This window comes from Xenopus laevis, chromosome 5S, assembly GCF_017654675.1.
Source record: "Xenopus laevis strain J_2021 chromosome 5S, Xenopus_laevis_v10.1, whole genome shotgun sequence".
Lineage (NCBI taxonomy): Eukaryota > Metazoa > Chordata > Amphibia > Anura > Pipidae > Xenopus > Xenopus laevis.
Genome location: NC_054380.1, coordinates 114,057,700 through 114,073,170, shown reverse-complemented (window position 1 = coordinate 114,073,170; position 15,471 = coordinate 114,057,700). Strand labels below are relative to the sequence as shown.

General features: G+C 40.8%; 1 protein-coding gene across 2 annotated transcripts in view; it reads left to right on the top strand.

Annotated features, from left to right (window-relative positions):
- ngef.S (neuronal guanine nucleotide exchange factor S homeolog) overlaps positions 1 to 15,471 on the top strand; it is a 73,809-nt gene that overhangs the window by 13,603 nt on the left and 44,735 nt on the right. The window contains exon 3 of one of the 2 annotated variants that reach the window (XM_018265843.2): positions 10,875 to 10,953. In XM_018265843.2, coding sequence (XP_018121332.1) covers positions 10,875 to 10,953 — 79 coding nt within the window. Of the gene's footprint in view, positions 1 to 10,874; positions 10,954 to 15,207; positions 15,312 to 15,471 lie in introns of those variants that run through there. The other variant, XM_041564983.1, reaches the window with a different exon arrangement.

The following is a 15,471-nucleotide window of genomic DNA, read 5'->3' as shown; positions in this document are numbered from 1 at the left end:
ATTCTGCAAAATGCTTTACCATATCTGAGTAAAAGCATTCTGAGATACTGTCTCTGTTTGTTTAGGATAGAAGCTGCCATATAAGCTTGGTGTGACATCACTTCCTGCCTGAGTCTCTCCCTGCTCACTTACAGCTCTGAGCTCAGGTTACAGCAGGGATGGGAGGAGGGAGGGGGAGAGGAGCAAACTGAGCATGCTCAATCCCTGAGCTGGAGGTTATGCTTAGAAGTCTGATACAGAAGCCCATGTATACACAATAAAAGGAAAGAAATGCTGTGTTTCTTTTGATAGAGGACTTAGAGCAGCATTACTTTGAGGGTTTACTGGTATATTTATATAGACCTTTCTGATAAAGCTTACTTAATTTTAGCCTTTCCTTCTCCTTAAAAAAAAGGTATTTAAAGGGATGGTTCACCTTTAAGTTAAGTTTTAGTATGTTATAGAACTGGCAGCTCTAAGCAACTCTTTAATTGCTCTTGATTTTTTTTTTTTTAGAGTTTTTGAACTATTGGCCTTCTTCTTCTGACTGTTTTCAGCTTTCAAATAGGGGACACTGACCCCACCTAAAAACAAATGTTCTGTAAGGCTACACATTTATTGTTATTGCTACTTTTTATTACTCCTCTTTCTATTCTACCCCTCTCCAATTCATATTCCAGTCTCTTATTCAAAAAATTGCATGGTTGCTAGGTAGCTAATTTGGACCCTAGCAACCACATTGCTGAACTATGCTAAAAATGTAATATTTTAAAAAATGATGCTTAGCTCTGCAAAGCTCTCTCTTCGCTGTACTATATTGAATCATGATGATCTGACAATGACCTGCTACACTCAGTAAGATACATGGGCAACAGCACTCAGCAAGGGAATGAGTGGGGGCAAGGGAAGCCTATGCAGTGTGGTTTCTGATTGGAAATTCTGCACAATAATTTGACACTGGGCTGTAAACAGGGCTGCGACCTATTTCTGTACTATCATCAAAAAGCCTTATGAAATGGCTTGTATACATTTACATGTCATTTGCTCACATATGCAGAAATAGTAGCTGCTTCCAGTTTTAATATGGAAAATAAAAACTGAATGTGTATTTGGCCATCCTTTAGAAAAGATTCAGTATTGAGTCAGAAAAAGACCAATGGACTTTCGCTCACAAAAGATATTTATTGAGATTTTTACTTGGTCAAATATGCGAGCGGCTACCATGATGAAACAGATGCAAGATTTTAGGTTCCGGTAATTACCCCACTGGTAGGGCTAAGGAATTTTAATGAAAGCATTACATTTGCATTTATTGAGCTAGCAGTTATGCAGGAGCACATTTCAGTTAAATAATGTTGGGAGAGTTTAACTTGACCCTTAAGCCCTGTAAGGCTGTGATGGGTGAGGCACTTGAGCTGATTAAGCACCAAAGAAATCAAACCATGTAAATTTCCTCCACCACTAAGGCTACGTATATATGCAGCCCAGTAACAACATTTTACTGATTTTACAATTCTTGGTTGGTCTGTATACATGAAAATAGATGCCAGTATTGATTTAGTTTGGGCACCAGTGGTTGACAAATATAGTCACAAAGGAAACACTGGATAGTAGTATCACTTTGTCGGCTTTCCACATCAGTGCAGTCAGGATTCTGCACCTAAAATACCAGGATTTCTCAGTTTGCCTTCAGTATATTTGACACATACTGTACATACCTTACCCACGGGAGTTCCTACAGTCTGGAGGGTGCCACCTAACCGGACACCTAACATCTCACTACTTCTCAGTGAACACAGAACCTTGTTAACTATTCTGACCGACTTGTAGAGCTCGCTATGACAGTAGCTTATATCTTGTCACTGCCAAAGCCATTGTTCATAGGATCTCTTTGCTCCACTTTCACTGAGGTGTTCAGCCTACCTCACAGTTCTGGATTCTCCTTACATAGGCCTCCTTCCGAAATTCCTTCAGCAACATCCACCATCAGTGGCGTAACTAGAGCAAATAGACCCTGTGGTCGCTGGGGGGTCTGGGAAACAGGGGTCCCAGACTGCGTGTCAGTTTACTCTATAGTATTAAAACCAGCAGAGCAGCATGATTTAATATGCACCGGGCCCCTCCAAATTTTTATATGGCGGAGGTGCAAGGCTCAGTCTTGTTTTGCAGCTGTCGCAACTCACCATTTTCATGGAGTTAAATCCAAAACAGCAGAACTGTGGGATCCCTTTTCTTTTATAGATGAACATAATGTACATTGTACATTATGTTTGGGCCTCTGTACCAGCCCACGGCAACCACAGCCCTTTAGCAGTAAAGATCTGTGTCTCCAAAGATGCCCCAGTAGCTCCCCCAACTCTGCCGGAACTAGGGGTAGGCAGAGTAGGCACGTGCCTTGGGCGCAAAGCTGAGGGGGCGCCAGGCACGTACCTGCTCTGTCGCCTACCCCGTGTCCAGTCCCGTCTCTCCTCGGCTGGCATTTGCAGCTTGCGCGCATGCGCGCACACATTTCGCACATGCGCACTGGAGCGCACTTTCGCGCATGCGCATTCGAGCGCGCACGGAGCCGGCGCCTTGGCCCGCCAGGCTGCCTAGGGCGCTTGGCCGGGTTGGCCCGGCTCTGAGCTCCCCATCTTCTTTTCTGCTGATTCACTGCACGTGCTCTGTGCTGCTGTTACTTACTGAGCTTAGGGACTCACTGACAATATACAGTACACATCAGTGGCGTAACTACAAGGGGAGCAGGGGGTGCAATTGGGACAGGGCCCGCACCCTCTTAGGGCCCCCTGGCAGCTCGCGCGCCATGAATTCCAGGCGGTTCCGGGCATACCGAGGGGGGCGGGGGGCCCGGCAGTGCGTCCCGCACCAGGGCCTCCCCCCTCTAGTTACTGGTACACATAGAATAGAAATGTCACAATATAAGACTGATTAGTAATTAATACAGATAATTACTACATGGCAGAAACCAGCATTGGAACTAGCATCAGAATTTAATAATTAACCTTGTATCATCAGCTTATATTACAGACCAACCTCATTTTCTGCTTGATCATCTTTCCAAGATGGTGACCCCCTGTGACAAGTTTGAAGTCCTGGATCATTGCTGTTATTGACAAGCTGAAACTTTAGGCTGGTCCAATAAGTTCAGTATGTGAAATATGGCATTTTTTAGCTACATTCATTTTCAGGGTTTAGTTCTCCTTTAAAGATTAAACTCTCGTTTAATTTGATTCCCTGCAAAAGGTTAAAGGGAACTATCATGAAAACAAAAACATCAAATAAACTCACAAAATCACATTAAAATGCAGAAATTATAATAAATTAATTTATAAACTTTATAATTAGTTAAAAGTTATGTTTCTGAAATACAGCTATGGAATCCCTTATTCCTTAAGGAATAAGGGGTAATAATAGAACAATACCACATTAGTTTTATTTAATGTTTACATTTTTTTAGCAGATTGTGCTAAAAAAGGGAAAGATCCCTTGTCTGGAAAACCCCAGGTCCCAAGCATTCCGGATAATAGATCCTATACCTGTAATTGTTACTCTTTACGCTCCCACTCTCAGCAATTTGTGTCCAGGCAGCAGTCCAAGGAATAGTTCAGCTACGTAATGATATCTTGCCCCTTGTGTCTAGATGATGCATTTGAGCTAACTCTCCATCAAGGAGTGACTCAGGCGGAGGGGATTTTTATCTGGTAATAATTATTATGTTTCTTGATTCCTTGAGATTAAGTTTCTCTACATTTTTACTTCAGAATAATTCTCCTTTAGGAGACTTTGGCTTGTATTCAGTTACTGTCGCTGGCAATTGTAGTTAGTAATTCATGCTGGGGTCTGTTACACCAGGGAAATCTCTGAAGAGACATAATCACTCAGAATAATGTTTCCTCTGCTGATAAAAGGCTGTTTATCACACATTTCAAGCGTTCGTTTGATATTTGTGTTAGATTAAAAAAAGGCTGGAGATCAGTATGCATTGAAAACTGCCTGTGCCTTCTTTTTATAAGATAAGATTCTTATTTGTCACATGCATAGTTATACAGGTTCAACATGCAGTGCACTTTTTTAGACTGTGCAAAATTAAACATACTAGTTAAATACTAGAAGTACAAAAGGATTGCCAAAAAAAATAAAAATTGTAAGAAAAATTTTAAATTAAGTATAGCAGCAGAGCAGATGTAGTGCAAGATGAACCATGTTATTTACATATGTGACAGTGAGTGAAGATTGTATAAAAATGTAAACATAAAAAACGGCACAGCAATGCAGTACAGGACACATAATAACCATATTACATGAAGTGACGGTCAAATAAATAATAAATATAAAAAAAAGAAACAGTGCAGTGCACGAAGTGCAGTAACAGTACACAGTATTAAAGTACATATTATGTGAATTGTATAGTATAGTATTGTGGTGACGTAGGGGCAGATTTACTTAGGGTTGAATATTGAGGGTTAATTAACCCTCGATATTCGACTGTCGAAGTTAAATCCTTCAACTTCGAATATCGGATTTAGCTCTATTCGTTCGATCGAACTTTAATCCATCGATCGAATGATTTTTGTTCGACCAAAAAAGGCTTAGGAAGCCTATGGGGACCTTCCCCATAGGCTAACATTGACCTTGGTAGCTTTTATGTAGCGAACTAGGGGGGTCGAAGTTTTTTCTTAAAGATACAGTACTTCGACTATCGAATAGTCAAACGATTTCTAGTTCGAATCATTCGATTCGAAGTCGTAGTCGAAGGTCGAAGTAGCCCATTCGATGGTCGAAGTAGCCAAAAAAAACATTCGAAATTCAACGTTTTTTTCCCTCTATTCCTCGAGCTAAGTAAATGGGCCCCGTAGTGTCACATACTGTAGCTCAAGTAGGTGCAAGTAAGAAAAAGAAAGGGAGGGGAGATTATGGTTAAAGGACCAGTAACATAAAAAATTTTTTTTAAAAAATTCGTTAGTACAGCGTGTGAACGAGCAACTATTCACGGACAGGCATCATCTCTCCTCGGCTCTCCTCGGCTCTCCTCTCCTTCACTGTGCATGGCTTCCCTCCTCCTCGCTGCTCCCCCCAGCCAGATCCCTCGTTCACACGCTGTCAGCAGAGTAGCCAGGAGGAGAAATCGAACCCAGCAGGATGGATGGTCGCCTTTTCGCCGTTTCTGTACAGGACAGGAAGTGCAGCTTCTGTAAGTTATTTCTTAATAAAAGCGTTGTGATTTTAAAGTATAATTTGTGTTGGTGTTTTTGTTTTGATGTGTACTAACGAATTTTTTAAAAAATTTTTTTTATGTTACTGGTCCTTTAAGGTGGCATGAACCATGTTATTTACATAGTAACAGTGAGTGAAGATTGTATAAAAAATAAAGAAATAATATAAAAAAAACAGCAGTGCAATATATGACAATATAAAAAACAGCAGTATAATACTGTATTGTGGTGACGTAGTGTGTCACATAGATCAAATAGATGCAAGTGAGAAAAAGAAGAGGGGGGAGGGATATGGGAGATTATGGGTTAAGCTGGCCATAGACGCAAAGATCTGTTCGTATGAATCGAGTCATGTGTGGAGAGTCCAGACATTTTTCGTCCGGCGGAAATCGGACGTTTGGATGATCGGACAGGTTAAAAGATTTCTGTCGGCTGCCGATAATATCTCTGCATGTATTGCCGACCGTACGATTTTCAGTGGGAGACTGTCACCAGCTTTGTCGGACATAACTTTCGTACGATTGCTGTCAGGGGCAGAACATTGGCTGATCTGTTCTTTTCTACTTTATTTGATCTGATGGTTAGTGGCAGGTCGGGAGATGGGGAAGTCCGATCGTTGGATGATCTTTGAGTCTATGGCCAGCTTAAGGTGGCATGTCCTGGTTCAGCAGTCTAATGACCTGTGATGTTCCCATTGTTACTGACTTCCCATGAGATAAGATTATAAGATCGGATTTATGGTTTATCAGGTTCATGGACTTGGGGAAATAGTGATCATATTGCAGCATTACCCCCAACCCCAAAAAAGAATTGTACATGATAAAAGTCAAAGGTTATAAACAAGTCTTGGGCTCTCGGGCATCTGAACTTAATTTACGTTATAGCAGTAACATTAGTAGGAAGAAGGAACCCTCTCTAACTAGTTTAATGCTTAATGGGAGTCATTTACTTAGCATAAGGCAGCTTGCAAAAAGCAAAATGAAGTCTAAATTTTGTTGCATTTTACACACCTTCTTCTGCTTTTGCAGCAGGTCCTTGGGCTCTGTTTCACTGCATAATTAAGTCATAGGGACAGCAAAAATGCCTAAATTCAGTTTAGTGTATTATGTGGATGTAGCAGTGTGTAGCATAATGTGATCTGATCAACTGTACTTCTCCCAATTACAGATAGGCAGGCAGCAAACCCACAGTGATATCTACTCTTACATGAGTCTGTGGTATAACCCTAGTTCTATATTGATTTAATTTTGATTTAACCCTAGTTCTATATTGATTTAATTTTGATTTAATTTTGCCTAAAACCATGCCTGACTTCTGCTATTGACTTGGAAATAAATGTCTTTGCTAGTACAGACAGTTCCCAGCCTGAGCTGAAAACCGTATGTACACTTTTTTCAGTGCAGTTATTTTCAGATTGTTCACCAGAAATTTAGACATTTTTCAATTGCTTTCCATATTTTATTTTTTACAGTTTTTCCAGAAAAGTTTCTGGTGTTTCGTTCTGGCATCTGAGGGATTCGGGAGCATATTCTGAACTGTTACAATTTGCTGCATTAGTTGATACATTGCTGAGCAGCATCTGTGGAATATTAGCAACTATTGTATCAATTCTAACAGCTGCCTTTAACAAAACTCAGGGATTCTGCTCAGCAGGGACAAAGATATCAAAATAATTGTATCAGTGTAGAACAGTTACAGTCAGTGACTTCCCTCCCAGAGCTGCTTAAAGGGGTTGTTCATCTTCAAACACTTTCTTTCAGTTCAGTTGGTTTCCGATAGATCACCAGAATTAAAGGCTTTTTCCAATTACTTTCTATTTTCTATTCGTGACTGTTTCTCTAATATTGAAGTGTAAAGTTAAATTTTTCACCTTCTTAAGCAGCTCTGGGAGGGAGGTCGCCGACCCTGTAAACTGTTCTAAATTGATACATTTGGGGGCACATTAACTAAGCTCGAGTGAAGGATTCAAATGAAAAAAACTTAGAATTTCGAATTGGCTACTTCGACCTTCGACTATGACTTTGAATCGAACAATTCGAACTAAAAATCGTTAGTCTATTCGACCATTCGATAGTCAAAGTACTGTCTCTTTAAAAAAATCTTCGACTACCTACTTCGCCACCTAAAATCTACCGAGCACCAATGTTAGCCTATGGGGACCTTCCCCATAGGCTTTCCTAGCAATTTTTGATTGAAGGAAAATTGTTCGATCGTTTTCCTTCGATCAAACGATCTAACTAAATGCGATAAATCCTTCGACTTCGATATTCGAAGTTGAAGGATTTTACTTTGATGGTCGAATATCAAGGGTTAATTAACACTCGATATTCGACCCATAGTAAATGTGCCCTTAGTTGATACATTTGTTATCCTTGTCCCTGCTGAACAGAATCTCTGGATTTCATTACAGGCAGCTGTTCGAATTGATACAATAGTTGCTAATGTTCCACAGATGTTGCTGAGAAATATATCAACTAAATGAACCAACTAAATGTAGCAAATTGTAACAGTTCAGATGCTCCTGGATCACTAAACTGCCAGACTGAAACACCAGAGACAAGAAAATGTAAATTTAAACTTAAATTCTGGGAAAATAGTTAAAAATTAAATATGGAAAGCAATTGAAAAAAGTCTTTGTTTATTGTGAACTATATGAAATCAACTGATCTGAAAAAAAGTGTTTGAAGGTGAACAATCATTTTAAGGGCAATGGCACATCTGGGGATTAGTAAACAGTGATTAGTGGGCAACTAATCTCTTGTAAAAACGTTCCCACCGGCAATAATGGAAATTGCTGGTGGTAAAACCCATGTGTCGCAGCCAATACGGGTAGCTCAGGTGACAGAACATCAAACTGCCTGGCCAGTGCCGCTGCTGCCATGAGGCAAGTTGAGATACTCGTCTCAGTCGACAGCAGCTCCTGCATTACCAGGGGTAGCAAAAAGCCGCTCCTGGTAACTTTAAGAACCACATTTTTGGTCATTAAACAAGAAGTTCATCTCTTCTAGTGCAGAGAGCTCAATTGCACCCTGGACCCACTCCTGCATAAAAGCGGTGTAAAGCTGTGACTGTAAGTGATCATTTCCACTACACCCTGCACTTTACCTTGGATTACCTTGGAGTTCAACACTATTTGGTGTAAGGCAGTCATGCACTTAATACATGTGTTCTAGCTAGTTGCTAAGTGGTGCGTCCTAACGTGTGCATCTGAATAAGCTAGGGGGAGCACTAAGGGATCCATGTGCTTCCAACAGCCCATCCCTCATAAATACAGCAATGTACTTCTCATTACAGAAGAAGAGGTCTATACAACTAGGGTGCTACATACAGGTCTGTGTGCCAAAGTGCAAAATATCATGGTGATTTGTGCCTGATGTTTGCACTTTGCATTATACTTAGTAAATGAGCACTTACAACTGCGGGATTGCAAAGTTTATTCACCAGCATAGGTGCTACCTTGTAGAAGTGCACTTCCCAATAGCAACCAATCAACAATTCGTTTTTAAAAGTCTGCTGCAAGTTTGAATATGAAAGCATTGTTTGCAATGGACATTGTTCAACTGCAACGTCGAGTCGAGCCCTGAATGCATAAAATGATATGGAAACAGCAGCATGTTTTCTCACTGAATTATAGGTTTGGTGTCAACTTAAATTCACTTTTATTTAACACATTGAAAAGTTACATAGCTCTCCCAGTACTTTGAAAAGTGGAGGTGGAAGAAAACAACTTTTTATTGTATAACCAAAGAAAATAACATTATAGAAGAGTATCATAAACTGCATGTGTTTGTGGTAGGGATGCACCGAATGCAGGATTCGATTTGGGATTCGTCCAGAACCAAATCTGAATTCTAATTTGCATATGTAAATTAGGGGCGAGTAGGGAAATCACAGGACTTTTCGTCACAAAAGATTTTTTTTCCACACTTTTTCCTTTCCTGCCCATAATTTGCGTATGTAAATCAGGATTTGGATTCGGTTCTGTATTCGGCCGAATCTTTCACCAAGGATTTCGGGATTCGGCCAAATCCCAAATAGTGGATTCGGTGCATCCCTAGTTTGTTGTGCACAGAGAGAATGTTACTAGTTGTGGCACATTTGGCCCAAATAAAGACATTCATTAACTCATAGGCTTTGTAATAATTTCAGAAAATGACCCTCATGTAGATATATAAATGGCATAATTCTGGCAAGCAGTAGTGATACCTCACTAGGTATGCATATTAACTCTACCAGTCTGGGTGTATTTGTTTATTTAATGCTGATGTCACAGCCAGATTCCAGGCATTCACACACTGACAGGTGTCCCCAACTCACAACTTCATAGTAACAATGACAAGTGATTTAGTGTGACTGCCGTGTTTGGGAGGTGCAAGCTGGGGCAGAGCGGGAGTGCACACAATCCAAATCTGGCCCTAACCATTGCCTGTTATAGTCAGTGGGAAGCTTAAAGGGATTCTGTCATGATTTTTATGTATCTTTTTTTAACTAAATTGCAATGTGTGCGTTGCATGTAAATCATCTACCATTTAAAATGTTATTCGTGAACTAATAAATGCATTTTTAGCTGTAATATTGCAGCCATCTCAGGTGATTGTGCCTGGTCATGTGCTTTTAGAAAGAGCCAACACTTCACAATGCAACTGCTTATAGATGAGCTATTGTTTCTCCTACTCAATGTAACCTAAGGAGTTGTGACTTTGGTTAGCTGGATTTTTAAGATTGTGTGCTGTTCTTATATCTACCAAAGGTGGGACATGAGAGAATTGTTAGCATGCAGGTATCAGGGAGCTGTTATTTGGTTACTTTCGCATTGTTCTTTCGATAGGCTGCTGGCAGTGGCGTAACTACCGGGGGAGCAGGGGGTGCAACTGGGCCAGGGCCCGCACCCCCGCAGGGGCCCCCCGGCAGATCGTGCGCGTTGCATCCGGCTGGAGTCGGCTGCAGCCGCAAAGTAAATTCACACAGACGAGGGTGCGGGGGGGGGCTCCGGCTGCACAGCCCACACCAGGGCCTGCCCCCACCTAGTTCCATTACTGGCTGCTGGGGGAGGGGAAAGAGAGGGGTTGATATGGCTCCAACTTGCAGCGCAGCATTACAGAATGACTGAAGTTTATCAGCGCACAAGTCCCATGGCTGAGGGCATCTGGGAAACTAACATGTCTAGCCCCATGTCAAATTTCAAAATGAAATATAAAAATAATCTGTTTGTATTTTGAAAAATAGATTTCAATGCAGGATTCTGCTGGAGAAGCAAAATTAACTAAGCTAATCTTAGGATCTATAGTGGCATATTATTGCTGTGTTAAATATCCCTGTATCCAGCTGAAGTGTCTGCATCTACAGAAAGGTAGGAATAAAGCAGCACCGTGAGGAGCTGCTTCTTGGAAAAGAGAAAAGTATATCCTAGTCATAATCTTGTCAATACAAGTGCAGAAAGGACGTTATTGCAGTTTATTGTCAGGAAGTACCACAATGAAGTTGTATTATTTAGCGTAAGGAATATGCCTGTGTACTGGGAACAACCCCAAGTGCAGCAAGCACAGGCAGAGCACCACTCGGTACTTTAATAGGGCTTATATAAAAGCCAAGTGGATTACATTCCTGCTGCACTTGATAAAATGACTCAGATTTTTTTATGGCATTTAGAAAGTTAACTAAAGCTATTTCTCATCCCCTCAGCCCAACAGACATATGATGGCTCCAGAAGTATTCATCTCAGTGTGAACTACAACCCCTCTACAGGCCCTGCAGGATACAGGTATGTGCCAGACAATGTATACCAATGCGGATTTATAGGGCCAGACAATGTATACTAATGCGGATTTATAGGGCCAGACAATGTATACCAATGCGGATTTATAGGGCCAGACAATGTATACTAATGCGGATTCTCTGCAGGTGGAGAATATTCTGCCCTTCTGCTCCCCTTGCCTTTTGAACTGCGGGTGGATTTTAGTGTGAAATGCAAAATGTTTCATTTCAGCACTGAAATCCACATCATCGACCGGCACCAAAGCAGAAACAATGCTTCCGGGTGCAGGCAGAACAAGGGTAGAAGAACAGCACAGCGGGCAGTGGATTCTCGGCCTGCAGAGAAATGCAGGCCGAGATCCGCCATTGTCTGGCCCTAGCCTAAAGACTTTTTAGAGACCCAGCAACACCAAAACAAATAAAAAGCATTATAACCATTTAAGTGTATTGTCTGGCCTCTCCATTGACCTTCTCCCTAAATATTCTACATAAACTATTTTCAGTATAAATTATTAGGGCCAGCAACACCAAACACATTAAATATAAACCATTACAGGTATAGAACTTGTTATACACAATGCTCAGGACCTTGGGTTTTCCGGATAATGGATCTTTCCCCAATGTGGATCTCTATTCCTTAAGTCTACTAATTAAAACATTAAATAAACCCAATGGAATCATTATATCTTAGTTGGAATCAAGTTCAACAAGGTACTGTTTGCTATTACATAGAAAAAGGAAATATGTTTTAAAAGGGTGAATTATTTTATTACAATAGAGTCTACGGGAGTTGGCCTTCCTGTAATTCAAAGCTTTATGGATAATGGGTTTCTGGATATCGGATCCCATACCTGTTTAAGGGTTGGCCGCTCCATAGACTTTCTCTCTAGATATTCTACATAAACTATGCTTAACCCTTAGCCATACTGTTTCATTTAAGTCAATTGAGATTGCCTTCTATATAATTTCTAATAATAATATATGTTGATGTTATATATTTTAATTTGAAGGCAATTTTCCATCAAAGAGTTGAAGCAAAGTAAAAAGATTTATTTAAGATATTAATAATAATATATGTTTATGTTATATATTTTAAATTTGAAGGCAATCTTCAATCAAATAGTTGAAGCAAAGTAAAAATATTTATTGTGTCCTCCGCAGGCAGAGGACACAATAAATATTTTTACTTTGCTTCAACTATTTGATAGATGATTGCCTTCATTTGTGTGCCTGCTGCACATTTATTTTTGGTTATCCGCTCCCTTTGCTGAGAGCTCAGGGCAGTGCCCCTATGTGGTGAGCAATAATTCTACTTTATGGAGACCATTTCGTGAAGGTTTATTACATATATTATAATTTATCATAGGATATTACTTTGGGTACCTTGGAAAATCCATTGTTTTGCCACTTGTCCAGCCTGTGCCCCTAAACCCAACTGATGGGGGTTGGTAAAATATAATTGTAGTTGGTAGGTAGAAAATGTCTGTGATTTAAAGGAACAGTAACATGATTTTTTTTATATAAAAAATTTGTTTGCCCTTAATGAAAAAAAAAACCACCAGCACACAAATTAGTTTACATTCGCAAAGACTTTATTAAGAAATATCTTACCGATACTCCGCTTGCACTCCTCTTCTGAAAAGGCGTCATGGCGACGATCCATCTGGCGGCGCTCGATTTCTCCTCCCTGCCTTTTAAAGTTCCAAAACCGCTGGCGGCTTTTCCTTTTTTAAAGCGGGATTGCCTGCAAACGTCCTAACACATTTTTCTTTTCTCCAGACATTTCCTAACATATGTGTAGGGCATTATAGAAATTCTCATGTTTTTTTTAAGGTTCCCTGGACATGTGTAATAAAAAGTGGTAACTTCAAGCATTTGCACCAACATTTATAATAAAGATGTCCATATAACTTTAAATTACCCACCCTATTCAAATTGACCTAAGCTCAAGATCACTAGCGAATTTTCGCTAGTCATCTTCGCTAAGAAAAGTCGCCAACATTCGGCACCCAAAGCTAAACTCTGCAAATAAGTGAATTGGCGCAGTCGTAGCGCATTTGCGACTGGTTTAATGGTGCGAGGCTGACGCTGGTGAAAATTCACCTGTTAGTGAATCTATCCCCATGTGTCCTGGTTACTATGATGCAGAAAAGCTGTTGGATTGAAAAGTAGTGATGGGCAAATAAATTTGTCAGGCGTGGATTTGCGGCAAATTTCCACTTTTCGCCGCCAGCGAATACATTTGCAGAACTGCGGCAAAAGTTCACTGATGAAAAAAAAGTAGTGCTCATAAAAATTGTCACACGTCAAAATTATTCTGACGCCCATTGACTTTAATGCATTTGAACAAAATAGTAGTGTGTGTAAAAATTGACGCTCGCGTCAAAATTGCAGCTCTTCAAAATTATTTTAATGCCCATTGACATCAATTTGTTTCACAAATTTTACCCTGCTTCTCGAATTTCTCTGTCAATTTGCGAATTTTATGACGAAGCAATGCGCCACAGATTCGCCTATCACTACTGTAAACAAATGCCCTAAACCAGAACAGGTTTAGTTGCTTATGAGTCTGACCCCAGTGCTACTCAGAATCAGAATACTAGGCCATGCTATTGATACTGTGCGGTGCAGTATAATGCACAAAGTAAGGGACACAACTCCTCACCAGTGATTACAGTCTGCCCTATGGGGAGAGGCAAGGGTCTGGCCAAAGATGTCTGGGTGATGGGTGCAAGATAGGGCCATTGCCTGGATCCCAGATTTTGTGGCAATTGCAGAGGGAGAGGATAGAACTCACTTGTATCTGCCTGTACCCATAAGTTAGGCATGTGGTAAGGGCAGGCGAGTTTCTTGGAGGCTCCTTGCCAGCCTGTGACATGGCGTTCCTGGTTGAATGATACTCAAGTTAGGGGATGAATAGGGGGTCATCTAGGTATATCTCCTATTACTGACACTCTTGAAAACAGTGTTGCTGAACAGGCAGTATTATATTCATGCGGAAGATACAGGTACGGGATACATTATTCGGAAACCCATTATCCAGAAAGCTCAGAATTAAGGGAAAGCCGTTTCCCATAAACTCGATTTTAATCAAATAATTCTATTGATTTCCTTTTTCTCTGTAATAATAAAACAGTGCCTTGTACTTGATCCAATCTAAGATGTAATTAATCCTCATTGGAGGCAAAAACAGCCTATTGGGTTTATTTAATGTTTACATGATTTTCTAGTAGAAGGTATGAAGATCCAAATTACAGAAAAATCAGTTATCCGGAAAACCCCAGGTTCCGTGCATTCTGGATAACAGGTCCCATACCTGTACTGGTATTTTTTGTTCCAAATCGTTTTGCGTGTAGAATTCCTGTATCCTACAGTGTTCCATTAAAATGCAATGAACAGTAACTGTTCTACAAAGTACACTGCAAAATACGTGATGAATTATGCAGTTTTTTTGTAAAATAGTGGTAAATTGTATTGTCAGGCTCAATCAATAAAACTTAGAATTTAAGCCGTATATCCTGCAGGCTGCAGCTGTTGTTAAGCCAAAAATCAAGACATGTTGAGGTTGTAGTTTAATAAGAGCTGGAGGTTGTGTTATAAATAATGGGGGTCCCACGCAGTATTTTTCCCTGGCCGCCAACCGCCAATGTTAGCCCTGGGTCTATAATTATCCTTGCTGCCTGTCATTGCTGTAAGAGGATGCCTATAATCTGGGCTTGCATACTTTGTCTGGCAGGTTGCCCTCTACCCACTGGCTACTCATTCCCTCTTCACATTCACCTGCCCGTCCCCAGCCACCCCCTGTGCCCCTCACACAGCCGTAAATAGGTTAAGGGGTCATTGCCACTTCCCATGCTTCTCTTCATCGTATTAACACTAGTGTACCTCTACCATTACAGAGCAGTCTATTTTTGTCTTCTTTCTTTAATTCCTATTTCATTTTCTCTCCCTCCTCCTGCAATTCTCTTCCTCTTTGCCCTCCCTTTCTCCTCCTCTCTTTTTCTCTTCCCAGTTTTTCTTTTCTCCTGCTTTTCTTCTCTCATTCTCCTTTCCCTGTCTTTTATTTTTCACTTGTCTCTCATTTCCCCTTTTTGCCCTTTTTTTTGACAGTGTTCACTTTCTTCTCCCTATGCGCTCCCAATTTAGTACCAGATAGACCCCCCTACCCATAGACTCTTTTCCTTCTGGTTTCCCTGGTAACCACCCGGAGTGCATTCTCTGGCTGACAAGCAGCGTCCCTGCACTCTCAGCACCCCGAGCCTGTCTGGGAGAGTGCAGGATGGAACCCCTGGCAGTGTCCCAACAGGAGACAGAAGATCCTGCATTTGACCCTTTAAGTCCTGGCGAGGAAGACCCCACGGAAGGGTGAGAGGCATTGGGTGGATGGGGGGGACTACTCAGAATGGTGACAGCTAAATATAGATGTTGGCTAAGTGCTGACAATCATGGGAGTATGTGCAGCATGTGTAGGTGTTTGTTGTTGCGGGTCCTTCTGGCTATAGGTATTGGGTATGTTTTTCCACTC